Below are 27,550 nucleotides of genomic sequence, written 5' to 3'. Positions count from 1 at the left end.
ATTTTGTTAAAGTATTAATGCAAAGTTAATTTATAATAATAACCATTTAATTTCATTAATTTAAGATATAACTATAGAATTTAACTGTACGGTTAATGCTTAATAAGTTAGCACCAGATGGGCATGGGAGTCGAACCCACGGATCTAGCGCTTCGCTTGGCGAGCGAGTGTTCAGTTCACAGAGGAAAACTCATTAGGATTCCTTCCACCTATTGTTAATTTACTATCAAAAAATACTAGCTGTCCTACTAATATTATAAATGCGAAAGTTTTGATGTCTGGGCGTTTGTTACTCTTTCAAAACTACTGAACGGATTTTGATGAAACTTTACAGTATTGTTGTTTTTAACCGAGAATAATGATTTATGACGATCTGTGATAAACGAAATCTCACGCGGGTGAAGCCGCGGGCAAAAGCTAGTGTACTATAAAATTAAAATGAGAGCCTGGCTGGCTAGATAGCAACTAAGGAATCAAGCTACCTACGAATTTTAGGAAGAATTAGAAAAAAGTAGAATAGCCAATTTGGTGTTATATCCTCCTCTAACTCCTAGTTCCCCCCAGTTGTTGTTATGCTTCTATTTCGCGGGAAATATTGAATGCTCTTTCTCCTGACTGTACAAACCTATGAAATAATAAGAAAACAAAATCAAACAACTGTCGTTTTATAACGATTTATTGTACAAAACAATAATACATTAAAATGTACAGGTATGTTTAAACTTTTGGACTCGATTACGTCCCAAACACTGGACAGTTATGTTTATCCTTCCCTTACAGACACCATATTGCTCGTCGAGGCGTCAGCACTAATAGAAACAGACTCGGCTCTATATAAGCAAACTAGATTAAAAAGAGAATAAAAATATAACAATAAATTAAATATACGAGTGCTGTCAACTTAAGTACACATCGTCTATCGCACTGCTTCTGTCGACGGGCACCATGTAGTCTTTAATTAGAACAATGTAATTTAACAATGATTAAACCTCCTAAGCATACTGTAGTATATACACATTATGAACAACAAAGTCCTCTCTGGCTGGTGGCGCGGGTGCAGGTGGCGTCTCGCCGCGCCAGCGGGCTCTGGCGCGAGTTACCAACTAAAAGCCAATCGGTTATAACATCGGGGCGAGAGCGGTAGAAGTAGCAGAGAGTAGCGGATGAGGAACTTTGACTCGGTGGCGTTTACCACTTGTCAATGACCACCTCGTTCGCTGTAAAACAACGAGAGCGTTAGTGTTGCGTTCGGGCGAGCGGGAGCTGCCGTCCGAACTTACGAGATTATGGAGATCACAACCGTGTCGTTTACTTAATGTGTAGTTTCACTGCGGGATCACAACAAACAATGAGTTCATGGAATATGTGTGCGTGCAGTGGCGCTGCGACGGTGTCCCGGCGCTTACATCTTCCACGTCGGCTGGGCTGGGGGCAGACAACACCACGTTAGTGCATGCGGGAGGCCCCTGCTTCGAGGGGAGTGCAGGAGGGGGCGCAAAGTTTTGCAATTCACTTGCATTTCTACTAAAACCAATTATGTTGACTTTCTCTGAACAAGGTGAATACATAATAATAATTCATTAGAATTTAGAAGGAATGATATTTTTGTTCAATAAATTTAAATAGCGACTAGCTGTTTCACACAGCAATAGCGTTTTAAAGCTTGCAAAACTTTTTTGTTAATGTTCATTAGTTCATGTGTTAGCAGGAAACATAAAACACACGTTATTATGTCACTTGTGATGGTCGTCGATGTGCAAACACGGGGTCGGTGTGGTGTGGGGTGTTGTTATTCTAGTAAGGAAAGTTGCAAGAAAACAAGTAGAGGTTTTATTCTCGATATTTTTAATTAATGTAAAATATGTATAAACGACTGTACATTTTAAATAAGTTATTTATATTCATAACAGTTGGAGAAGGTCGGGGAAAGTAACAAGGGTTTGAGCATGCCCTCTGTTGTGCAGTGTATAGTGTGGGCTATTTGTGTTTGACGGTCTTACACTGTGTTTACACGTTATATCATCAGAATTAACACATTAAGTAAAAAATCGTAACGTCATCAAACCAAAACAAACTGCACTCTTAAAATCGTAAACATGCAATATACACATGCAAATATATTACCTATTTTAATATTATTAACATACAAGTATGAATCTTGTACCATAACAAAAATGGCCTATCTTGAATTTATTTACCTTATTGTAATATTATGTCTCATCAATATAACTATTGATAGCATATCCTCGGACCGAGGAAAACTTAAATTACATCATCAGATTCCAAATACAAGAACCAAGCGACGTGCGTCCACACGAGAAACGAATCAACATCTCTGTGTATGTTCGACACATCCTGACATACATACATTGACTATATTTCTTTATAAAATATGAACTTGCAACTCCTTTTACAAATAAAACAACACTGGACACTAATCTGCTTCAATTAACCAATGCAAAACGCTAACGTTTTCTAATAAGTCGCCTAACCCATTCTATATGGAAAGTAAAGAATGCATGAAATGACAAACATTATTGCTAATAGGTGTTAATTTTAGCACAAGAAAAAACATACTGTTAGGTTAGGAACAGAAACTCAAATGCGTCATCATAGAACACAGGCTGAAATAACTAAAAATCAAAATGCTTCAAGGAATGTTAACAAGCGGTCGAGAGAAAGGACAGAGCGGAGCTTCATATTCTTCCTAAAGAAAATTTCGTCGAGCAAAATAATCGTAACCACTTCCCTAACGATATACTTACAATAAATTACACTAAGCACTAACGTCGCATCTTCACAAGTAAGCTACGGCCGCCGGGGCGGCGCCGGCCGGACTAAAGTCGGCGGCCGGGCGGAACTTACACAATATAATACCCTTTTATTATCAGTAACCCAATTTTTGGTGTTCCGAGTTAGCACTAACGGAGGTGTTCACAGCCGCCTCGTAGTGAATGTAAGGTAAAAAAAGTAGAATGATTAAAGATAATGAGCTCCGAATATTATTGTCTCGGGCGGGGGTGGGGGTCACACGCGTGCGGTTAGTGCCGTGGGGGCCACGGGGGTCGGCCTATAGCACTCCGGAGCCGATGACCGCAAAGAACACGGCCCACATGAGCACGATCCACTGCATGCCGTCGAGCCAGTGCAGTAGCTGTGATCTCTTCTCACCATCGGAGATCTTGCGCGCGACGAACTTGAGCACTTCGTCGAGCAGCACCACGGGTATCGAGAACTTCATCACCGTCATCCACTCGTCCACCGACAGCGGCGTCACCTGGAACACGGCCTGAGGCGCCAAGAAACTCCAGCATTAGACATTTGTAAACTTGTGGTTTACACAAAAGGAAAAGAGTGCAAAACTATCAATAAGTTAGTTACGTTCAAAAGTAGACAGACTCAGTAATCTGATAATAGACAAAAATATGTATTTAAAATTAGTTGGACTAACTGGAGCATAACTGTTAAAGTGAAACCATAAGTCTGAAAAAAATATTGTTACAGAATCCTACTCAAGCATTGGATAAATCTTTATATCTTTCTTAGACGTGAATTGAAGTGGGCGTCTATTTCTAACTGTTAAATGTTTTCTCAGTCACTTGTTAATTGTTGTAGGAGATGATGTATTAAACTTCAAAAGGCAACTGGCAAATTTTAACAGTATACAAACTCAACATGTGTAATTTAACAACTACTTTTATCATCAATTATCCCTTAACACATTAAAACACTTCCTTGCCCATACTAAAACATTACAACTTGTTATTCTATATTCCACGGCGACTTACCGAGAGAACCTCGACGTAAAGAATGACGAAGTGGAGTGTGAAGGACAGCGCCATGGAGCCGACGAGCCACAGGTTGGACCAGGGCGGCATGGTGACCAGCGACTGGTTCTCCGACAAGCTGTTCATGGCGTTCAGCATCTCGATGGTGACCAGCACTGATAGCGCCATCGTCATGGGGTGGGGGTCCGTGAAGATCTTGCAGTCGATACCCTGGAGATGTCACAAGTATAAATGTTATATGATGAACTCTAAATTCGACCTATTAACTTTCATTTGGTTGGGTTTCAATGGAAGTCAAGCTGTAGAATAAATCCTGGTCACATAGAGGTTACAGTAGTGGGATTAGTCCGGACTTAACTCTAAATTAACTTGTGTGCACTGCATTACTGAGCGCAGATATATTTATTTGTGGCTCCATTATAATCATAGCGTATTTATAGACTCAACGGGACTAAGCAGTGAACTCTAAAGACAAGGGCTGCCACAATAGATCAAACGTGGTCGAGTTGGCGCAAATGAAGGCCCAAAAAACCAATAATAATAAATAAAGCATAGCGTAGCGCTTAGCGCATTAGTAAGCGCGCTAATCAACCGAGACCTCTCATTTACAGCATCTAGTAGAGGGGTCAAAGTATAACTCAATATCCACATCAGATCAAAATAATTATACCCACCAAATTCAGATTTCAAAATAATAATTTTAATTGCAGATGCGAGAAAAAGTATAACTTAAATTTCCAATTAAACTGTGTCTAAAAATAAGCATGTGTGAAGAACCAGTAGATTCCTTCGACAATCAAATCTGTTCCACGGTCGTCGTTACCTTGAACTCATCGCCGCCGCTCAGGCACTGTAAGTGGTGAGTGAGCTGCCAGTAGGTCATCTGCGGGCCGAAGGGCGAGTACATGAACCACCAGGAAGCCGCGCCCACGGTAGCGGCGCCGACGTAGCCACCGATGGCCATGTATCTGGAGGGTTAGATAGACTTTTTATTGCATACCACACAAAACAAAAGAAATACAAGTTCGAAACAGCATAAGTTATCTAGCCCGAAAGTTTATGGGTCTCCCCTAAAAATATTATGTGCAGCGCATGCGTGTGTGACGTGTTTCCACACACGAAACGGAAGGCGGGTTTCTTTTCTATGCAATAATAGGCGCGCAAGTTTTAGTGGAGGCCCTTATTTACTGCTATAGTCTGCGTGGCTAAACGCAAACCAAAAAGGTGAAAGCTAAGAAAAAATACTAACTTACAAACAACACCACATCAAACTCAACACTGGGTAGGAAGTGTTTTTGTTACGGAGTTCTAATGGTTGAGAGTTTGTTATGTATGTTGTCTGGTATGCTATCCATTGCACAAATGACAGCACATCAAACTATACATTTTTGTTGCAGTCACCCGTGTTACAATTACAGATGCAACAGCTTGACGCGGTGTCGTCTGTACTACAGTAAAAGATACTAATAAGTACTCAATCCACGCTAAAACAATTCGTGGCGTTTGCGAGAAAGTTAAAGATGCGATAAACTGCGGTTCGTCAGTCTAGACATAATTTGCTGGAAAAATATCCAGTTATAATTGAATAAGAACATTAAAATGTTTGTCAGACGCAAGACAATAAAAAGTATGACGACTGACTGACTTTCTCAGTTTATTCACCTTTATTATACATGTGAGCGAACGAGTTGCGAATACGTTTATTTTCCAGACTAATAAAACGATTTGTGTGACATTGACGGAATGCTCAAGATTTCCATAGTAGTGTCTCGACGTCTTATGTTGAGCTAATATTTAAATAACTTGCAGATCTATTTGGTTGCGTTTCGGAGGATTTGAATCTCTGATATAAAACTGTAATCGCCCACAATCATCAGTGGAAAATGGCTACAATGGCCAGGTAAATTAATCGCCCACAATCATTAGTGGAAAATGGCTACAATGGCCAGGTAAATAAGTCTTACGACCTCATTAACTACAAGGTACGAAAGATAACTAAATGCAAGAACTCGCTATCTTCTAGCATTTAAATTCAAACCCTTTTGGTCTACGATCGCAAAAAATATTTACTGATTTCTCATTAAATAAATAAATAAATAAATCTTTGGACAATTTCACACAGCGCCAGCTAGCCCTAAAGTAAGCAACTTAATGCTTGTGTTATGGGTGCTAGCTTAACGGATATACTACTTATATACTTTTTTTTTTTATTTATTTATTTACTTAGTGAGTTCTTTTTCCAAGCTGAAGGGGTATCAAATACCAACCTGAAGAACAGCCATCCAGAGATCAGACCCTCATCAGCTTTGCGGGGAGGCTTGTCCATGATGTCCAGGTCAGGAGGGTTGAAGCCGAGGGCCGTGGCGGGCAGACCGTCCGTCACCAGGTTGACCCACAACAGTTGCACGGGAATGAGCGCTTCGGGCAGACCCAAAGCGGCGGTCAAGAAGATGGAGACGACTTCGCCGATGTTGGAAGAGATCAGGTAACGGATGAACTGCTTCATGTTGTTGTAGATGGCACGACCTGTGGATGATCATTATTAACTTTATTTTTTCGTAAAAACGATACATTGAAAATCCAGTATTAAAATAGGTACATTAGAACAAAAGTTTTTCAAAATGATGATGGTGGTCCATAAGTGAAGTTTGCTTTGAGGGTACATTTATGTAACTGACAGTAAAATTTAGTTGTTGTTTTATAGTTCAAGGAAGAACTTATAAAATATATTATCTTATCGACAGCACATTCAAGCTAAACATAGTGGCGTCTTATTTAGTTTATAAACAGATTATTTTGCAGCAAAAATGCAATATAGTCTGTGGTGCTGTCGACTGTACAATATAAATCCAATCGTGTTATGTATTGATTTGTATTTCACTTCAACTTCGAGCCTTCCTCAATTTTGACAAGTAATAACATTATAATATTCTTCGAATTCACAAAATAACAGAATTCCCTTTTTCTCTTGATCTATGAAGTTAATACAAACCTTCCTCAACGGCAGCGACGATGGATGAGAAGTTGTCGTCAGCCAACACCATCTCGGCAGCGGACTTAGCGACGGCGGTTCCGGAGCCCATGGCGATACCGATCTCGGCCTTCTTCAGGGCAGGGGCGTCGTTTACACCATCACCAGTCTGTATTACAAAGGTTTGGTCGGTCAATAAGGCCGCTTTCAGATTAGGGCGTGAGAATCGCGACAGCAGCGTTTTTATAATGTAAATGCATCCACTGTCACATAGTATGAAACTATCGGCAGCGCCTCTGTCGCGCTGCTAAAGTCGCCTAAATGTGAAAGTGCTCTAAAAGTCAGAATACCTATAGTACACAAGTGTCTTTTTGGGTCAGATAGACAGTAAAATACAAAATAATAACCTTAGATCAATTCCAAATTATGTAAGCGAGAGCAACGCGTAAATCGGTGAATTTCATTATGCTGATATGGAAAAAAATAAAGAAAATAGGATTTGATAATTTGACTGTACGATATGTGTGCACCTGTGCTTTTATATGATCAAAATTTTAACAAAACATAAGAGACACTACGTTAGCTCGTTAGGTTATTAGGAGCGAAGATTTAATATAGAATAATAATGATGCTAAAGTAACTCTATTATAACTTCAATAAATTTTTCTAGTGAGTCATGGGTAGTCTGTTTTTCCCTACACTAGATCAGAGCGGCCGAAAGCCGAGGGCATTGAAAAACACAACTCAAAAGAGATGAGAAGAGATAAAAGCGTGATTCGTCTAAATTTAGCATTCCGGTAAACTCCGCAATTAAAGGTGGCGATTGTACGCGATACAAGCTGCCAGTTTATAAACAGCGAAACCAAACATAAACAGCGAAGCGCTCCCACTAGTAACAATGTAAACAGAGAATAATATTGTGGAATTAAGTGATAGTGAACCAAACGTAATTCACTAGGGCTTATCTGATATTGTCTAGTTAATAACAGGTTGCGTTTGATGTTATAGAGGTATTATTTTCGTACCTGAAACTGGAGGTTAATGTTATCGTAGAGTTAACTTACCATGGCGGAGATTTCGTTCATGCTTTGCAGGAATTCAACGATCTTGGACTTGTGGGCGGGCTCCACGCGGGAGAACAGGCGAGCGCGGGCGCAGGCGGCGCGTTGTTCCGAGACGGGCAGGTCATCGAACTCGCGACCAGAGTAGGATTTACCAGTGGTGTCCTCATCTTCAGTGAACACGCCAATACGCCTGAAAAGTACCAGAACGTTAGGCACATAATCATAAAAAAAAATTACAACGCAGATAAGGAATAAAGTGTACCTGCAGATGGCTTCAGCGGTGGACTTGTTGTCACCGGTGATGACGATTACGCGGATACCAGCAGCGCGGCAACGGACGATGGAGTCGAATACTTCCTTGCGGGGAGGGTCCAACATTCCCACGACACCGACGAAGGTGAGGTTGACTTCGTAGGTGAAGAACTTGGTGGAGTCGCCGAGGTCCATCTCATCGGGCTTGAGCGGGTTGTCAGCGGTGGCCAGGGCCAAGCAACGCAGTGTGTCGCGGCCGGTACCGTACTGGCGGGTGAGGTCCAGGATGCGGTTCTTGAGGGTGGTGTTGAGGGGCACTTTGCTAGTTCCGACGCGGGCGTGGCTGCAGCGGTCGAGCACACCTTCGGGCGCGCCCTTGACGAACAGTTTAGGTCCAGTTCCGAGACGGGACGGCTTCAGGGGTGTGCAGTAGGTGGACATGGATTTCCTGTCACGGGAGAACTCGAGGGTGAACTCCTTCTTCCACTTGGTCTCGACTTCCTGGCGGACGACGATGGCGGACGAGCGGCGGTCGAGGCCGGTCTTGGAGACGTTGAAGGGGTTCATCTTCTCGGCCAGCACGATGAGGGCGGTCTCGGTGGCCTCGCCGACCTTCTCGAAGGCCTGCTTGAACTCGTTGAAGTCGATGGCGGAGTCGTTGCACATGACGCAGATGGTGCCCAATTCCTGGAGAGCGTCGAACTCGGAAGCCTTGATCTTCTGTCCCTTCAGGTAGACGTCGCCGATGGGTTCGTAGGTGGAGCCGGTGATTTCGAACTCGAGGAAGCTGCTGTCGCTGCCCTCGATCTTCTCGAAGATGAACATGCGAGACACGGACATCTGGTTGGTGGTCAGGGTGCCGGTCTTGTCGGAGCAGATGACGGACGTGCAACCGAGGGTTTCCACGGAGGGCAGAGACCTGACGATGGCGTTCTTCTTGGCCATCCTCCTGGTGCCCAGGGCCAGACAGGTGGTGATGACGGCGGGCAGACCCTCGGGGATGGCGGCGACGGCCAGGGCGACGGCGATCTTGAAGTAGTAGACGGCGCCCTTGATCCAGCTTCCGCCGTGGGCGGGGTCGTTGAAGTGACCGATGTTGATGGCCCAGACGGCAACGCAGATCACAGAGATGACTTTAGACAGCTGCTCACCGAACTCATCGAGTTTTTGTTGCAGGGGTGTCTTGATTTCTTCAGTCTCGGACATTTCGGTACGGATCTTACCGATGGCAGTGTTGAGTCCGGTGCCGATGACGATACCGCGGGCCTTGCCGGCGGCGACGTTGGTGCCGGAGAAGAGGATGTTCTTCTTGTCCTGGTTCACAGCGCGGGGGTCGGGAATGGGGTCTGTGTGCTTGATCACAGACACGGACTCACCAGTCAGGATGGACTGGTCAATACGGATGGTGGTGGAATAAATCTTGATTAGGCGGATATCGGCAGGAATCTTGTCACCGACGGACACCTCCACGACGTCGCCGGGAACGATTTCTTTCGCTCTTACTTTTTGTACGCCGGATTTGTCTCCTCTTATTACTTTACCCATTTCGGGTTCGTATTCTTTTAAAGCTTCGATGGCGGATTCGGCGTTTCTTTCCTGAAATATTCACGATGGCGGTTAGTGGCGACTGTAAACATACTTGTACATTTGAACGTAGTTTAATTTTGATTCATTTTTACCTGCCATACTCCTACTACGGCGTTAGCAATAAGAATTAGTAAAATAACAAAGGGTTCTACGAACGCTGAGAAAGCGTCTTCATGTTCTTCAAATAAAGCTAAAACCTGAAAACAAAAGACGTTCATTAGAATAAAGTATTGTAATGATTCCTAATGTACCGTGGGATTGCGATTTAAGTATACTTACGAAAGAAATAATAGCGGCTAACAGCAAAATCTTTACTAAGAGGTCATCGAATTGTTCCAGGACTAACTGCCATATACTTTTGCCTGTAAATAAATAAATCATATTACAAATGAGGTGTTATGATTAGGCGCAGTTATATTAGGAAGTTCAATTTTCAAGGTGGTTCAGTTTTTTTGTATCTAAGAAAACTACTGTTTATCAACAAAAAAAAAATTAAACTGGCACATATACTACCAAGAATTAGCATATTAATTTTATAGATTTTATATTCGTTGGGCCAGTCATCATAACTACAGTTGTTAGTTTTTCATGACAAAAGCCTACAAGGTTGCAAGGAAAATGAAATGTGTCTCCAGGGCCTTGACACGCTTTTTGAACTTATTGTCAGGTTTGATGTTTACTCGTTTACACATTATGGTATTTGTTAGCGTTCCAAATTATGCGTGCCTCGAATGGCTATGCATTTATTTGATGGACAAAAACCATTTTAACTCGTATACTTATCCAGTCAGCATACTCGACGCTTACCTTCTTCCGCAGGCAGTTCTGTAAAGAGAAAAGAACCATAATAAGATTTTTGAATAAAACATCAAAGGAGTAACAGACTATAAAACAGTCAGAGCAGGCATGCGATCTATCTCGGCAGTTACGATCGTACATAAATACATTAGTCGGTGGTCGAGTAGTGCGCCTGGCCGCGATCGCGCGACCAGCAATGACGTCAAATGCGAGCATAGCACACGGCCGCCAGCCGGCGACTTGTCCTCACTATTGTATCTGCGACACCTTATCAGCTCAAACAGGTTTCGGTATTACGCCTTAACGGAAAGCCCGATTTGCACAGACAAACAGACGTGATTCGCCTAATCTGTGGACTGAATTACTCAATTTGTACGATAACAGCAAATAGTAGTTTTATCTACGTTCCCAACAAAGAAATAGCGAAAGTACTTAATGATAAAGGATTCGCGATGGGCTGACGCGATACTGAACATATTTATCTTTAAATAGAAACCTACTTGTATGGCTTTTTCAAGAATCTGTTTACAACAATGTTGTATCGCATTTATTTGCATAGAGTTCATATTGTGTGCTAGTTGCGAGATTCGCGCGATCGGGTAAAATATTCGAAGACGTCAAACGCATCATTTAAGATGCTGTTAGGTTTTTTTATTGCGATAGCATTCGTGGGGCGGTCACATTGGGCCACGTCGCTGGCGTGACCTGTACAATGACCTCACTCCGTGCGTAGCTTTGACGTAATACGTTTGTCGAGGTTCCGGAACCAATTGTGTTTGTGGCGGTGAGGACTAATTAATCAGATAGGTACGTCTGGCCGACCTCATCTCGTTAGGCATCTCTCGAGATGGGCTCGTTGCTTCGTAATCGGGCAACGTGCGCTAAGTCAATCGTTGTACCGACTCTATTTGCGTACGCGGTCCGAGTGCCAGCCTCGCCGTGACTAATGTAAGCAATTAGTCAACGCATCGATAACGCTGTGTCAGCATCTGTGCACGCTCGCGAAGATCAATAAAACTAACAACGGGGCATAAAACAGCGAGAAGTCAGCAATCTCCACGCCAAGCTTGGAGACTAACACCCACGCGGACGTGACGAGACTGCCTATGTCATAAAACAATACACAGTATAACGTGTATGGTGGACCGTTAATTATGCTGATCGCAATAAGTGACCATAGCAAAAAGTTAGGAAACTAGCGGACGCTCGCGACTTCGATCCCGTGAAGTTAAACACTTTAATCTGCTATTTTCCTTCCTTAAGACGGGGATTTCTAAAACTAATCTGTATGGGGAATTTTGTAAACTGCAATGGAAAAGTTTGTCCTGTAAATAATTGTTTCGTATAATCATGATGAACTTATATCAGACGAACACCTTCTAGGGTTTTCTGCTAGTGACCTAAGGAGAATGCTACAAGTTTGCTGCAGGTGGATTGCCCTTGACTTCGATTGTACCGTTAGACTTACAACTAGTTAGCGAATCGTTTAGTCTCAACTCGCGGACTTGGCAATTTAACCGTTCTATAGCCGAATTTTTTAATGAACAGTCGAACACTGTGTCTAAAGCAGCACAAAACATGAAACGGCCAAAAAAATTTGCTTTCCAAATGTTGCAAACTTTTGTGAAAGTAATGACATTCCCTCTTCTGATACTTTGTAAAGTTAAAAAGATCATGTTTAAAATGCACCGTGTAGAAATTGCGAAGAGAAAGTACGTAGCTACACCAACCAAGTCTTAAAATATAATGCTTTTGACGATGGAGGATGGTGGAAGATGGAGATTACTAAAAAACTTGTAACACCTACTGTATGTAAAAACATGTTCGCAAATAAAAATGATTTGATTTGATTTGACGATATGATGTAACGTAGAAACGAGGTAAATTGGTAACAAAATAAATAACATGGTGAAGCTACAAGTAGTTATCGTGCTTTAAGCGTGGTGTTAAGTTGAGCGTGTTAATTTACTTAAAACGTTCAGCGCTAAAAAGTACGTGACGAATCAATTTCATGACCCAATTAATAGTGCCATGAGTGTGATAATTCTCGCCACTGCAAAGCTTACAGTAGCATATCAGTGGATGCTCTGAATAAACTGGGATATTGGATATCATTATATTTGTATGCGTAATGCGTAATAGAGCGTCTTCCAGCATACTCGTGCCGTCCAAAATAAACTTACTACCTACATACTCGAAGCCGAGGTATTCTTGGGCTCTAGCAGCGGTTTTAGATTGTGCCCGCGATTAACTGCTTATTGCAATCCGAACTATCAAAACACATGCAATATAGCTCTAGCATACAGACGCAATGAAACGGTCAAAATTGAAAGAGATTAACCTTCTTAGCCGGTGCATTACGACACGTTACTACTGCGAGCTAATTGAGACATTTCCTCAATGATGTTTGTGTTTTCAAAACGAACCAAACGTACGTTTGACGGAACTTTACGGTGTGCTACAAAAACAGAGTCCCCTTATCATTATCGATATACGACTGTTTAGAGGACGAACGTTATGTTAGCGGCACTTTTAAGTGGTTGGTTTGGTTCTATTTGTGAATTCTTAAAAGACTTTTGCGAATGTCATCAGTCGCTAATCATAATATCACTACATAGTATACAACAGTCGCTTTCCGCTGTCTGTCCCTAAGTATGTTTAGATCTTTAAAACTATGTTTGGATTTTGATGCGGTTTTTTAATAGATAGTGATTCGAGAGGGACGTTTATATTATAACTAGTACACGTGCGAAGCCGGGTCGCTAGTTGACAAATAAGACTAAGTTTTATTCATATCTGTAAGCGTTTTATGAATACCAACCGAGACTGCACAAATGAGAATGATAAAACAGCAAACATGTTTAGTGTTTTTCTGTTTGTTTTGTCCTACTAATAAACTTCGCGTTTATTTTGTTAGGGATTGCGAGATAAGTAAAAAGGTTTATTCACAACACAACGACTGTGCACGACACCAATTTTATTCTTCTTTTATTGTTCGACTGAATTTAGATATTTAAACAAGGCCTTTTCAATTCTTATTCTTGTCTGGTTTGCATGGAAACAGCCATCTAATAAGCTACGTTATTTACCTATGTGGTCCTTCGAGGATATCTAGTTGTTAAAATATTATTCGATAATAATGATATATTGTAAGTAAATAGGTCAATATTTTTAGTTTCTGAAGAACATTATTTTCCGAAAACATGCCTATGATTCACATTGTTTACCTTAATTATATTAATTTATAAGGACCTAGGTAGGTATTCATATTATTGAATTCGCAATAACAATGATGCATTTAACACTGATTATCGACCTACATTCAACGCATAGTATGTTTTTGTATAGCAGTTTTGTTCATCATTTAATTAATAAAGCTGATTTAGGTATGTTACACAGATTAAATTTGAAGGCCAGTAAACTAACATAACATCACATTTAGAACCCAATAAATAAAATTATTTCGCCGCCCATTTAAAAGGTTCAGTTAGTTTTAGAAGGTTAAAATAAAATATTCCTTTAATATTATAGCAATAATAAAGAACAAAGGTTGTTAACCTTCAACTGGTGACGTGAATATGGGTCACAGTATTGGTGAGGTGACGTCATTTTGACGTAATACTAAAAAGCCGAAATTCAGGAGACCTACAGCATAAGTAATGTAATAAATTACATTATTTATAAGAATATGAGTTTGTTTTCGTAAATAAAACACACTGGTCGCAATAAATATTGAAAATTTTAATTAAATAACGCTTAGAAACATGGCAGTCATTTTTGGTCTGTTTTTGTAGACATGAGATCAATCATAATAGAATTTAAAAAAAAACAAAGGAATTTAACAAAAATTACTTTTTTCTTAAAAAACAATAAGTAAAAAATAAGAATCAATCATTGTTAGTATTTTGTCCCATAGAAAAAATTAATAAAATTAATTATGGTAACAAACAACACAATTTTTTTCTAGGCAATCAAAACATGCGGGTTTCTTGCACTTTTTGCAGAGCTATGATGTTCTTTTCATCTTCTTAGCTGGACATATAGTGCTGGATCTTGATTTTCTGTGTCGCATAGTTCACTCGCAGTATTGTGATCCGATTCTAAGCAGTGAGTGTCGTGTGAAAATCGATCTTCCGTATCGCTGATGTCACTCACATTTTCTTCTAATAACCCCGATACAACACGTTTGAAATCCTCGTCATTTGGATTCATTTTCAACCACAAAATGAAACAAATCATGAAATAAATCACTGACACTAATGGTGACGTGACGTCAAATTGACGTTTGGTACCCTCTATCTCACTAATTAAGCGCGTGCAACATCCGATTTCAGTCACGGCAGACGCCAAACTAAGAAATAATCAGCTACTGAGGGGTGCGGGGGCGGGGAACAAGCCGTTTGAATAATATGTAACGTTTTCTCCTGTGCGACGTCAATTTGACGTCACGTCACCAATTGAAGGTTAATTTTTTTGAGGGTTTCCTGCTGCTTACTTTCATATAGGTATTGATTGAGTGAAGTTGGAGTAGAATCGTTAAATTACCATACAATCAATTTAAATAGGTATTCTGTGGTTATTACCTAGTTACTATGACGAAGTGCATCTTATTATCGCCTACCTACTACTTCTGCCGCGCAATAATGACGTACAACTTAACTGCTTTGTATTTGTAACAATCCAAGTTCCTGGTTATGTAAATAAAATTCAACGCTGACAATAAAATGTAACATAAATAGTCCGAACGGCCGACGTCATTGCATTAATGATATAGGTGCGAAAGCGTCATAAATGAGATTCCTTTTTAGACGTCTAACAATTATACGTGTTAACGATATTACTCAATCGCATGGAACGTGTACCTGTTTACTAATGTATCATTATTTTCATTAAAAGTTTGAAATTAGTCTGATAGCGTGTGCGGGGTTAATGTTAACCCATTAAGCGTTAAGTTCAGGCGCTTCGGGTGGTAGCGTTATCGTTTTTACGTGAAATCGAGCATTAAATCGTGCCGCCTCAGCTGTGTCCTATATTTGTTGGCGGCCGGGAGCGCCCGTCACGCCTCAGGGCGCCGAGCTCACCACACGCTCCACAGCCTCCGACCCTCGACTCTTGCCCACCTATAAATAAATATCTGACGCACACAGACGTCTATCATCTACCGTCGAATTATCATGCTCAGACAGGCTAATCACTTACATGAATTTTGAAATCTCAAAAAATTCCATCCACTTGAGACATTTTCCTCTCTGTTAACTTTGGCAAGAACTTAATAAAAAAAAAACTGCAACTACAATTATTTACACGTTATCTATCATTATATCGGTCTAAATTAAATTGGGCGCTAAATAGCTTTCAACCCTTTAAATCCGCAGGACTGGACGGAATCTTCCCAGCGCTATTACAATGGCAAACAGCCCAAATACTAAAGTACCTAGTACAGATATACCGGGCATGCATAGCTTTTAAATACATACCCAAGCCATGGAGGGAAGCAAAAGTAATCTTTTTACCGAAACCGGGAAAAGAAGACTACACACAGGCAAAATCCTTCAGACCAATTAGTCTAACATCGTTCCTACTAAAAGGACTGGAAAGATTGGTAGACCGGCATCTCAGGGATGGCGTGCTGAAAAGCAAACCACTACACCCCCAACAACACGCCTACAGGAAAGGCAGATCAACAGAGTCGGCTCTACACATGGTAGTACATAAAATAGAGTCGGCCATCACAAACAAAGCGTCAACCCTTGCTGTCTTCATAGACATAGAAGGAGCGTTTGATAAAACTATGCACAACAGCATAAACCACGCCCTGGAACAATTCAACGTAGAACCAGCCGTAAGAAGCTGGGTCACTGAACTAGTTAGTAAAAGGGCGGTTCAGGTGGTGGCGAACACGACTACCAGAGCAGAGGTTGTCAGAGGATGCCCTCAAGGAGGCGTCCTATCGCCACTACTATGGAACATGGTAGTGGACAGTCTGTTAAGGAAACTAAATGACAGAGGGTACACAGCCATTGGATATGCAGATGACATCACCATACTGCTAAACGGAGGGGCTGAAAACGTGCTATGTGAAATAATGCGTTCAGCCCTAAACATTGTTGAAAACTGGTGCAACGACCACCAGCTGTCAGTAAACCCAAACAAAACTGAACTAATCCTTTTCACTAACAAAAGGAAACTACCAGAGCTCCAGATACCAGAACTCTTTAAAACAAAACTCTCCCTCTCAACACAAGTGAAGTATCTGGGCATCACCTTTGACCACAAATTGAACTGGGCGAGTCACATTGAAAACAAGACAAAGAAGGCCTGTATAGCATTTTATCAGTGTAAAAGACTCATTGGTAGCAGATGGGGTCTTAACCCTAAGATAACACTTTGGCTCTACACATCAGTTATCAGGCCCTCTGTCACTTATGGATCAGTTGTCTGGTGGCCCAGAACAAAACTATCCACAGTAAGATCAAAACTCCAAAGCCTGCAACGTCTAGCAAGCATAGCGGCCACTGGTTGCATGAGAACCACACCATCGGCATCACTTGAGTACCTTCTGAATCTTAGACCCTTAGATCTCATCATTCAGGAGGAAGCGCAAGCAGCCGCTCTAAGACTTAAAGGAAACGGCCTGTGGAAGCAAAACAAGGAGACAGGACACTCTGCGATCCTGCAGAAAACCATAAAAGAAATACCTCTCACTGAGGCACCCATCGACAGGATACCCTGTGAACACATTTTCGACCGAAGATATAATATCCAACTTACAGCGGAGACGCGAGATTACTCTGGAATCAATGAAGTTAGGATATACACGGACGGCTCCAAAACTCAAACGGGTACAGGAGCTGGTGTCTTCTCGAATGATCTTAATATAAGAATATCAACAACATTAGATAAACACAATACAATTTTCCAAGCAGAATGCATTGGAATTACCAAAGCAGCACAGGCGGTAACAGCCAGAGACATCCGAGGTCTAAACATAAGAATTATCTCGGATAGTGCATCCGTACTGCAAGCGCTAAAAAGCAACACAATAACAACGGCCCTTATATTGGAATGCCATGAAGCGCTCCAAGACATTGCAGCTGTAAATGGAGTTACCCTGCAATGGATCAAAGGGCACAGTAACTCTTTAGGCAACGACGCAGCGGATGAACTGGCAAAAAGAGGTTCGGACACAACAGTATTTGGCCCGGAACCAATACTGCCGATACCACAAGCACAGATCAGGAACTGGCTGCGTTCCAAAACAGAAGAAAAACACCACACAGAATGGAAAAATAGCGAAGGATGCAGGCAAACAAAAGATGCGGTTCCGGACGTATCGAAAAAGTTCTCCCGCAGCCTGATCAGACTAAACAGGGACAGCATCCGCAAGGTCTTAAGTGTCATAACCGGACACTGTATGCTAAACAAGCACCTATACAATATAGGTGTCACAGACAGCCCACTATGCAGGGGGTGCATGGAGGCAGAGGAAACACCGCAGCATGTGCTCATGGAGTGCAGTAGCGTGGAAGAACAACGGGCTCAATTTCTTCGATCACCGTCGTCGCTACAGGAAGCCTGCAGCAGCCTGGACGGGCTGCTCGCCTTCTGGGGGGATCTGGGGTGGTTGGAGTAGGAAGATAAACCACAAATCGCGCACAATGGCCCTATCATGAGGCTAAGTGCGGTATTCGATTGCCCTGCAAAACTAACTAACTAACTAACTATCGGTCTAAATTATATGTAATTATGTATTTCAAAATATCTGACTGATAACAATTTTATTTATCTCGTTTACCCAAACAAATACTAATTACCATCAGAAATAGTCAAATCACAATACAAAATGGAACAAGGAGCCACATTACTTAGTTTAGCAATAAGAAAAACACATTGCGCACTTTCATACTAGTACTTATGAGGAAAACTACCATGAGAATAAAACAATAACCCAACCGAATATGTTCGAGCAATTACTATGGACTAGCTATTAGAGCAGGACAATAGAGGCAATTTTTCACATGTTATAGATTCTCCTAAGTGTAATGTGTAAACAACTTTGCAAACCGCAGTTATTTCACTATAAATAGACGTAGGTAAATATTGAAAAATAATTTAAAATATTATTGTATTACATTCCAGTTAAAATATCATAAAATAACTTTTTGGAGTGCACAATATAATCCAGACGTTATGAGCAATTATTTGCATTTGTTGACAAGTTTATCTTTAGTGCATAAAAAAAACCTATGTCCTTCCTATTTTTCAATAACATTGCATTGATAGTGAGGTTATTCTGCACAAAAGTCATAATAATGTAATAGACAATATTATTGTAAGTAAACCAATAAATGTTATAAGTACATAAGTATGGAATTCATAGAGGTCCTACTGCTGATCTGTGTTAGAAGAAGCAACATTAATCACAGTGCGCTGTTTTTTTTTTTATACACAACGATTATATCAATTGAAATATAATTCTTTAAAATATGTAAAATCACTGTTGATTAGAGATAAGTATTATCTGTTCATATATCAGAATGACCCTTAATAGTGAAATCTTTGTCATTTAACACCTGTCCTTATCAATCTATATTTTGTACATACATACATAATACCCCGATTATGGATTATTTCAGCTGTTACATTGCTTCAAGCAGTCACCCTGGCATCTTATTTATTTTTAGTGACCATTGTCAACACTGAATGATTCATGGTCAACCGTGTCCAGCTGGCAAAGCTTCAAGTAACCATGAGTGATAGTCTAATACCAAAAAAAATAGATCTAGCAAATTTTAGATTCAGGGCTAAGCAATGAGTACAATAAAAGAAATTAAGACAATTTATTTCAACAAGCATGCATTTGATACTTGTTAGTATATTAATAAAGGTTGAATGTCAATCTTCAAATTGATCAAATCAGATTGTTACTACAGATGCCATAAACATTACAGTAGTTTTAGATACATTAGTATGACAGTAATAACTGATTGGGCTAACATTACCAACATGGTAATTTAATTCATGAAAGCTTTTATTGATTCATAATAATTAGTATAAATCTTGTGTACTTGAAACTATCTCAGCTGAACATCGGCTATATCTCAGTTGTTGTCAATGACATCAAGACGAGAACATTCTTCACGATCATTTCCTCGTTATAAAACACACTACTAAGCTTCCTAGCAACTGAGTAACCCTAGGTTAATGTAGAAAGTTATCTAAATAAACTGTTATTTAAATATGTCAGCAACTAAACAAATATTATGAATAATAACTTGTTGTTTGTCTCACTGGTGTATGAAGCTTTTACAATAGTTGCCTTAAGAATTGTAATGATTTAGGAAAGCAATGCCTAAAAACTAAATAAGGCTCTCAACAAATAAAGTGATAATTTTTAACCATATCTTGATGTTATAAGAACCTAAAGCAAGGAAAATATATTCATACTACATGGGAATTACAAAATACTAAGTCTGCTCTGACTGTTTTAACAAACTTGTAAATATCACACCAGATAATGTATAAAATAGAAAAGGAAACTTACCATTGGGCCCATATTTCTCCTGGTTTCTTTTGACTTGGTCTGGACTAAGGCCTTTGTCTGGGTCTGTGCCAAAATATCCTAAAACTTCGTCCACGGATTTCGAATGAGCGTCCTCCATGGTGGAATTACTACGTTGCCGTCAGTTCTAGAAGACAAGAAGAGATTAGGTTAGGAATGACGAGTCATCATTCTCAGTTCAGCTTGCTTTGAGGTTATGTTTCTTATATGTTTAGTTACACAATAATAAATGGTGTATCCTTTAACTCATAAAGCAGTACACAATGATTTATGCTTCAAAAAAATTTGAATTCAGTGCGCACTAAATCCACTTGAAACAACACGAATGACAGATTTTAGGGTCATACTACGCATCATGTACATTATCCTTAAGTCTGAAGTTTATTTTATAATAATTATCATACCCCACGACAAAGAATAATAAAAAATAGGCCAAGGGAGATTATTACTGAGTAGCAATTTCCTAATAATAAATGGCAAGCGCCGTTTGACCACTGCACCACTCAACTCACCAAAAACTTTTTTAATACATGAGATTATGTTGTCTACTTAATATTTCACTTAGATAAAACTCTGATATCTATTTTTCAAAGAAGTAACTATTTTTGTACTAAGTTAATACTTTTTCTATCGTAAATATCATAAACCACAAGAACACGTATCCAATGCAGCCGTCATTTTTCCGTAAACTGACATGCGAAAAAGTGAACGATCACAGCGCCATCTATTTGTATGTCATAAAGTTATTTCAAATCAGAATCTTTATTTTCCAAATATTGTCTGTAAATCACATTTATATTTACAGTTAATCATGAAAAATATTCAAATATATTATAACTAAAATAAAACTGAGGCTGAAATTAAATAAAAATTATCACATTATTTATGGTCGCTTAGAAATGTGGAGCGATCCTATAGGTTGAGTTTGTACCACGTGATCAAAGCTATTTTCGTGACCTAAGCGATGGAAAAAATGCGGTATTTTTAAAATTCTGAAAATTTGTTTTGCGTTATGTAACACTTTATCACTTGGGAACATCCATGAACTTTCGAAATAACTCGTAGCACTTAATTGAACACTTGAGTTTACCACACACACATCTGATCCGATATGGGAAAGTTGAAATTAGGAACTTACTGAAATATTTTTTTTTTCGACAGCGTCGGGAAGGAAAGAAGAAATAAGAGTGGCGCGGGAGATGTTTTCCCTCCGCGCCCCGAGTATCGACTCCCGGGCGAAGAGCGACGATTTTAGAGCGGCGCGGGCGCGGTGGAGGGATACCGACTGAGATTTCTTTAATTATTTTGGCAACAGTACTCGATGGCACTGCCGAGTCGCTTTCCAGGGTTGCATGTCGCGCGGCGGCCGTCGGCGCCGTCCTATGATGATCTTTTTATAGCGGCCGCTGCCCGGGTCGAGCTCCCGGCACTACAAACGCCGTGTCTCCTTATCATTATGGAAAATGCTTTAAAAGCATCACTACATTTTATGCATTTTGACAGAAAACTTTAGTTAGTCCTGTTTGATCTATAATTCCATTTAGGACAAGAACTAGGTAGTCCAGTACCGTCAAAGTAAAGCGCCCATGCACGTTTTACCTTGATCTTCGAAGGTCAATACAAAATGTAGGTAGATAATATGCACGATATCTAGGACATGTTCCCCTTAATTAATCTGCGATAAACATTGATCAAACATTACGTTATCAACTGTTTTGAATGCATATTTATCTGCCTATTTGTACTTAAATGTTCATAAGAGGGCAAATGACCATTTATCATTGAAAAGCGCATTTAGAGTATGGATAATTATTCTTTTTCTTTCGTATACGTCTTCGTTATCGATAAATCACGTGAGTAAACAAATACGAGGGTTACGTTCATGGTAATAAAATAGAGTCTGCTGCTTATAGAGGAGTAAAATAATTAGGGCAGTAATTATAGCAGGCAGGTAGTTATCGAGCAGATAATTGCAAGTATTTGGAGCACGGCCGAAAGATCGACATTGGTTACCTGGGTTGGCAACCACCATTCACCCTTTGACACTGATCTATGAGATCTAATATTTTCTATCTTGACAAGAGATACGCCGGCATGCCTGTGCCTTGCTGACAACTATATTTAAAGTTAACATCAAATAACGATGGTAAATTAAATTAGATAGAGAGAGCACTAGTTTTGTTTGTTAGTGGTTTAGCATCATAACGCTAATTCTCGTATTATGATTGGGTGACTTCCGTGCTGTAATTATTTACACTTTTAATGATTAGCATTTACTTTGAGCCCTGATTACTGTAAACGCATCACAATTTTGTCGCTCATGACTGTCTCTTGTAGTTTTTTTTATCTAACTAGATCAAAATGTAAATCATTCAAGTAAAAATTAACAAAACGCATGTAAAGTTACATAAATATATGGAAAAGTCTGAAGATTTGTTATCAGAAGACACTCAGAGACTTTTTATTAGTAGAAAGTTTGTTTTCATGGACTACTTATTTCGTTACCTTACAATTCTTTTATAGCAGATAATTTTGCTTAACCACTTAAACGTAAACAAACTACTTGAGTATAAACTTAATCTTATACGGTAATAAATCTATTAATGAACAAATACATGATTTTCCGATGATACTTAGTTAGTTTATTTTTCTGAAACAATGCTACTTATTGCTCGCAACTCTACATAAACACAACAAGTTTCTAAAGCCATAAGCAAACCCACACTATGAATATTCTTATTGATATATTTATACAAAGAAACTCATTTAACTAATATACTTTACGATGACTGTCAGTTGGCGAGTACATTTTCGAAAAAATATGATCGCGAATGTTGCATTCTTTCTCTTTTATTTATATTATTTCTTCGCTTTCAACAAGTCGATTTCAGCGGATTCGAAATGTACAGTATAAAAATAGGTATCGTCATATCTTATAAACAACATTATACTACAAAATAACGTTTTGTTGAATAATTTATACAGGTAATACATATTTAGAGCTTTGAAAATATGACACACATAGTTACATTGATATAAGGAAATCGGTAGTTTTAGAATGAGGAAACCTGTGGAGGAAACAGTGTGTGTAAATGAGCTTGAATTGAGGTAAGATATTTCTTGCATGGAATAACCATGGAATCCGATTGAATTATTGGTGTGATCAGGCGTATGCGAGTATTCGTATACTGGTTGTTCTCTGCCAATCCTACTGTCTCGTCCTTTTCGGTGTACTATGGCTAAACAATTTATGCAAAATTAAAAAAAGATATGGAAAACTTTTGCCCTAAAAGCTGTTTTGTTTGAAAGCTTCTAAATTTTCATTAGTTTATCGGTTCTTTGACACACGTCGTAGTCCTACTCTACTACTCTTTCACACACACCAACCACTTGGCTATATTATTATCTCGTGCAAGCTGTGGCTAATACCGGTTCCCGGTAAAAACTGGGATATAACCGGTATTTAGAAAATATCGTTCATTCAGAATATCAACGCGCATGGTAAGTCACAATATTTTTTATTTATTTATTTTAATTGTATCTAATACGTAAAGATCGATCAATTTCAAACGACGAACGCTTCATTACATTTCATTTAATTAACTGAACATTAACTATCTAAAATACATTGTACGAGTACTGTATATTATTAAATGTAGAGTCCGTGGTTAGGTCTATTAAACTAAGAATGTTTGAATAAGCAGACCTTGTTGTTTGTTTACCTTTGTCCCTCTTTAATTATTGTATTTTCCAAAGCATATATTGGCGCAAAAAATATCGTATAGTAACGAAAACGTATAAACAACTAGAATGTGAGGCTTTGCAGATAAAACATTTTTGGTTCAATAGCTAATAGGAAATGTTAGTACGATTTTAAAATGAAGTTACTAACTTTTTTATTATTATGAAGCCTTATTTCTATATTTAGAGACCTATTGAAATTGCTTATTGGTTATTATTTATTTAGAGAGAGTAATAATATATTAAAGAGGGAGCTTTTGTAAAAAGGGAGGGGAAAAGTTAATGAGGAGATATGTAGAGAGGGACTCTTGATTTTGATCGAAATTGAATAAAATAGAGATATTTCTCTTCATAACTTTCTTTTAATAAGTATCTAGTCGTAGGTTCGATAGTCGCATTATGTACACAACTTGGATTATTCAATCGATCACGATTTAAAATCAAAATCGTATTTTACGTTGTAGGAGGCACGATGTGGTGTTAATTGCCCGTGTTAGTATTATTAATTCATATTAGGTAAGTATGTTTATTTATTTAAATATATTTTAAACATCAAATTAACATGAATAATTAAATAAATAACGCAAAAAAAAAATCACTTAAAATTATGTTAGCTACATACTTAACAACTTAATATATAATCTTAATCAGCCTTTACGAGTATTTTAACTTGTGTTATCATGGGAGTGGTAGTCCTATTGATTCATGAATCAATCCTTCAACCTCGAATTACTTAATTACTTAATTTAGAGTTAAGTTTGCCTTAGTTTAAAAAAAAATCTGTTTGTTGTAAATAAAGAATTTGAGGACTACAAAAAAAAAATTAAACTTTAAATTTATTGTAGAACTGACATTACCTACCTACATATAGTTTCGTTCAAAAATTTCAGGCAATGAATTTATTTGTTGTGTAGGGCACAATGAATGAAGTAGAGCACGGTTGCTTGTTGCTTTTGGCAGCTGCGTGTAACATTCAATTTTGACCACGAAATAATGGTGACCGACCGCTTAATCAACTAGAGATCTTAGAGACCAAAAGGGGTATACTTAACGGCTTTTTTCATGAGCTTACTTTGAAAATAAGTTCATGTTCTTAGGTAATTGACATAATTTCGTCATTATGTTGTAAAAGTAATTTAAAGGATATATCTCTGTAACTTATTGTATTAAACTTTCTCTTTTTAATGTTATTTTAAAATTGAGTTTGCAAAAACAATTCGCTGTGCTATTATCATCTTTTTTGCATGAAAGTTGGTAGGTTTAACATGTTAAACAGCTGAAACTTAAAAAAAATTCTACTAAATTGTTTATTGATTGGATGTAATGGTAATTGATCGAAAAATCTAATATCTTTCATATTTTTCATTCAAGCACGCAATACTATTGAACTAATTGTTTGTTTTAACAAGTTGTCAGTGAACTTGCAAGATTTGAACACGTATAATACTGTATTATTAAAACATAGACTCAACCGCGATATATCGTATCCAAACCAGAAGCAACTAGTTGGCTAGGCAAGGTGCCGAGTGTATTCCGCGATATAAAACAAGCTTTTAAAATTCCTAAGATAATGTAACGAGAAGTTGCTTACGCAAAGATACTGTAGTGTTGACTATAGAATAACTCTACCTATATTTGTAATCGATTCGTCATCTACGAATAAACAGGCGAAGGTAATAATCGAAATAGAATTATAGGTACGTTGTATAATCCACTTTGGCAGGTCGACGCGGTGGCTTGTTGGCTGAGGGCGAAGGATTTGAATGGACGCGGTGGACAGATGGGAGGTCGTGTTGTCAGAGCCAAACTCTAGAAGGTAACGGCTTCATTTGGAGTAATTAATTATTTGGTATTAGGTCCTATGTTCAGGCCTTTTGGAGTAAAGACCACACTGGGGTAGATTGAATGATGCGGAAAACATTGGGTATTTTTTTGCAGATCAGTGAGGATTATCATTTAATAAAAAGAAGTTTTTGCATAATGTGCATTAGAAATATCAGTTTTTGATGGGATCCTGCTAATCAAACAAAAATTTCGAATGTAGAGCAAACATCAATGTCTCTGATTCATGGTTCGGTCTATTTCAATGTCCTAAAAACCCAATTCAAGTTCATTTTCCTCGGTGACCTCGTCGATAATAGTTCGTCCTTGATAAAGTTCAAGCTTAAGGTTCTGATCCTGAATTTTACAAGATTTGTGATTCTACGAACTTCTTGGTGTTTTTGAAATGGAAAGTTATCGAAGTCATTTGATATACAAAATTATGATAAATTATGATATTAGAATACTAAACGAACGCGTCTGTATTCCATAATGCGTTTATAACGGCGCATTGACGTCATAGAAATATGAGGTGTTTTGTTCGCTTATCTGTGGTTTTCTTGCAAATGGAGAGTATTTTTACAGCTGCTGGTAACTATGACGCTAAATTATGGTCATTACGTGGACATTATTAGGTCATTCATATGACTTAGTATTCGGAGTCGTGAGCTAGTCAACATGTATTTATATTTTATATTCAAAACTTTTACGAATGTCTAAAAGTGCTTCTTTTTGCAATCAAATCTGTGTGCTATTCATAGCCGTGACGTAGGCGAATGCCTGTGACGTGCTCCGAGTTACATCAACAGTAATATAAGATTAGTTCTTTACTATTATTACTCAGTTTTATTGCACAGTGAATATTATGTATGAAGTTTAAATAAAAAACAAAATAAGAAACAGGTGAGCAGAGTAACGCAGTGGTGTCTAGTAATCTAAGTTTAGCCAGTGTTTCCAGAAGATATTTATAGGAAACATGAACATCTCTGAGCATATCTTAGCTAGAGTTTAGTAGTCAATTAAAACTTTATAGTTTATCACACACTTTTATTACACATTGATTCAAAATTGCTCTATTTACGTTTATGATAAACAGTTATCATTATGTGTTTTTACATGAAAAACTTTCAAGTTTGCACTGAAAACTTTATATCCGTTGCATATTATTCACTCCACTTATTACTTCTGGTAACACTGGCTTCTGGCACACGTCCCACACAACAACTATAGATGTCGCTACAATTCGATTCTTCTTGTACCGAATTATCACTAAACAATCCATGTCCGAGCGCAATCCAGTTTCTGAGGGCAACACTGCACAGTTTCCACATGTATCACACTCGCTTGGCACCGTCACGTGGTTAACTTACCGTATCACTTTATCACTTGGTCCCTAACGTCGTTAGAAAATATACATAGAAATGTATTTTGTTTTTTCTAGGTACTATCGTGAGAGATTTGCGCGCCCCATGAGGACAGAGTCGGGAGTGCGGCGCGCCGGGCGCGGGATCAGGCAGCGGCCCTCTTTTATAAGCTTGGGCGGCGCGCGGGCTGTCTGCCAGACACTCGCGGTGCGGACGCACTCTCACTCATAATTACACACATTACAATTACGACACTAATTAAATATCACGCAACAAGGTCTAAAATCTGACAACTGCGAGTTTTTCGACCGCAAATAAAGTGGTGCGTTTGTAAACTTGGTTTAGGCTTTTCTTGAACATATCCTTAGGTTTTCTGATAATATGACCAATTGACCACTTTGTTTACATATTTCACGAAGGGAAATCAAACTTACCTCAATCAAACCTACTTTCTGAGTAATTACAAATTTTTTTAAAGTAATAATTATTGAAATAATAATTGTTTATAAACAAGACTTGAGATGATCCTAAGAAACAAATTAAGATTGGAAGTGTAAAACTTTTATTAGACTACACTAGTTTTTCAGAACTACCTACATAAA

At 38.8% G+C, this 27,550-nt stretch overlaps 1 protein-coding gene across 5 annotated transcripts; it reads right to left on the bottom strand.

The window, feature by feature from the left end:
- Positions 1 to 660: 660 nt before the first annotated feature.
- Positions 661 to 27,100, bottom strand: LOC135071975 (calcium-transporting ATPase sarcoplasmic/endoplasmic reticulum type). Of its 5 annotated transcripts, none has more exons than XM_063965885.1 (13): positions 21,161 to 21,311; positions 20,005 to 20,149; positions 10,470 to 10,487; positions 9,942 to 10,024; positions 9,755 to 9,859; positions 8,086 to 9,671; positions 7,824 to 8,013; positions 6,781 to 6,928; positions 6,056 to 6,314; positions 4,612 to 4,756; positions 3,789 to 3,998; positions 3,172 to 3,289; positions 661 to 1,217 (listed from the first exon to the last, which is right to left on the bottom strand). In XM_063965885.1, exons 2-13 carry the CDS (start codon positions 20,120 to 20,122, stop codon positions 1,189 to 1,191), a joined length of 3,009 nt encoding a protein of 1,002 aa, XP_063821955.1. In that variant the 5' UTR covers positions 20,123 to 20,149; positions 21,161 to 21,311; the 3' UTR covers positions 661 to 1,188. The 5 variants fall into 5 exon arrangements, with proteins under 5 accessions (XP_063821955.1, XP_063821956.1, XP_063821952.1 ...); XM_063965886.1 differs by having other exon boundaries at positions 661 to 1,425; positions 21,161 to 21,310; XM_063965882.1 differs by lacking the exons at positions 661 to 1,217; positions 21,161 to 21,311 and adding an exon at positions 26,955 to 27,100 and having other exon boundaries at positions 1,829 to 3,289.
- Positions 27,101 to 27,550: the final 450 nt, after the last annotated feature.

The sequence above is a fragment of the Ostrinia nubilalis genome, chromosome 5, assembly GCF_963855985.1.
Source record: "Ostrinia nubilalis chromosome 5, ilOstNubi1.1, whole genome shotgun sequence".
NCBI classification, from domain to species: domain Eukaryota; kingdom Metazoa; phylum Arthropoda; class Insecta; order Lepidoptera; family Crambidae; genus Ostrinia; species Ostrinia nubilalis.
The sequence above is the reverse complement of the archived record's forward strand: the minus strand, read 5'-3'. Positions and strand labels throughout refer to the sequence as shown.

Excerpts from the sequence above, each read along its gene's own strand:
- LOC135071975 (XM_063965882.1), bottom strand. The coding sequence starts at position 20,122 with ATGGAGGACGCTCATTCGAAATCCGTGGACGAAGTTTTAGGATATTTT. Across the intron at positions 9,860-9,941 it reads TAGCCGCTATTATTTCTTTC|GTTTTAGCTTTATTTGAAGA; the intron begins GTAAGTATACTT and ends TTTTGTTTTCAG. Across the intron at positions 6,315-6,780 it reads CGTCGCTGCCGTTGAGGAAG|GTCGTGCCATCTACAACAAC; the intron begins GTTTGTATTAAC and ends GATCATCCACAG.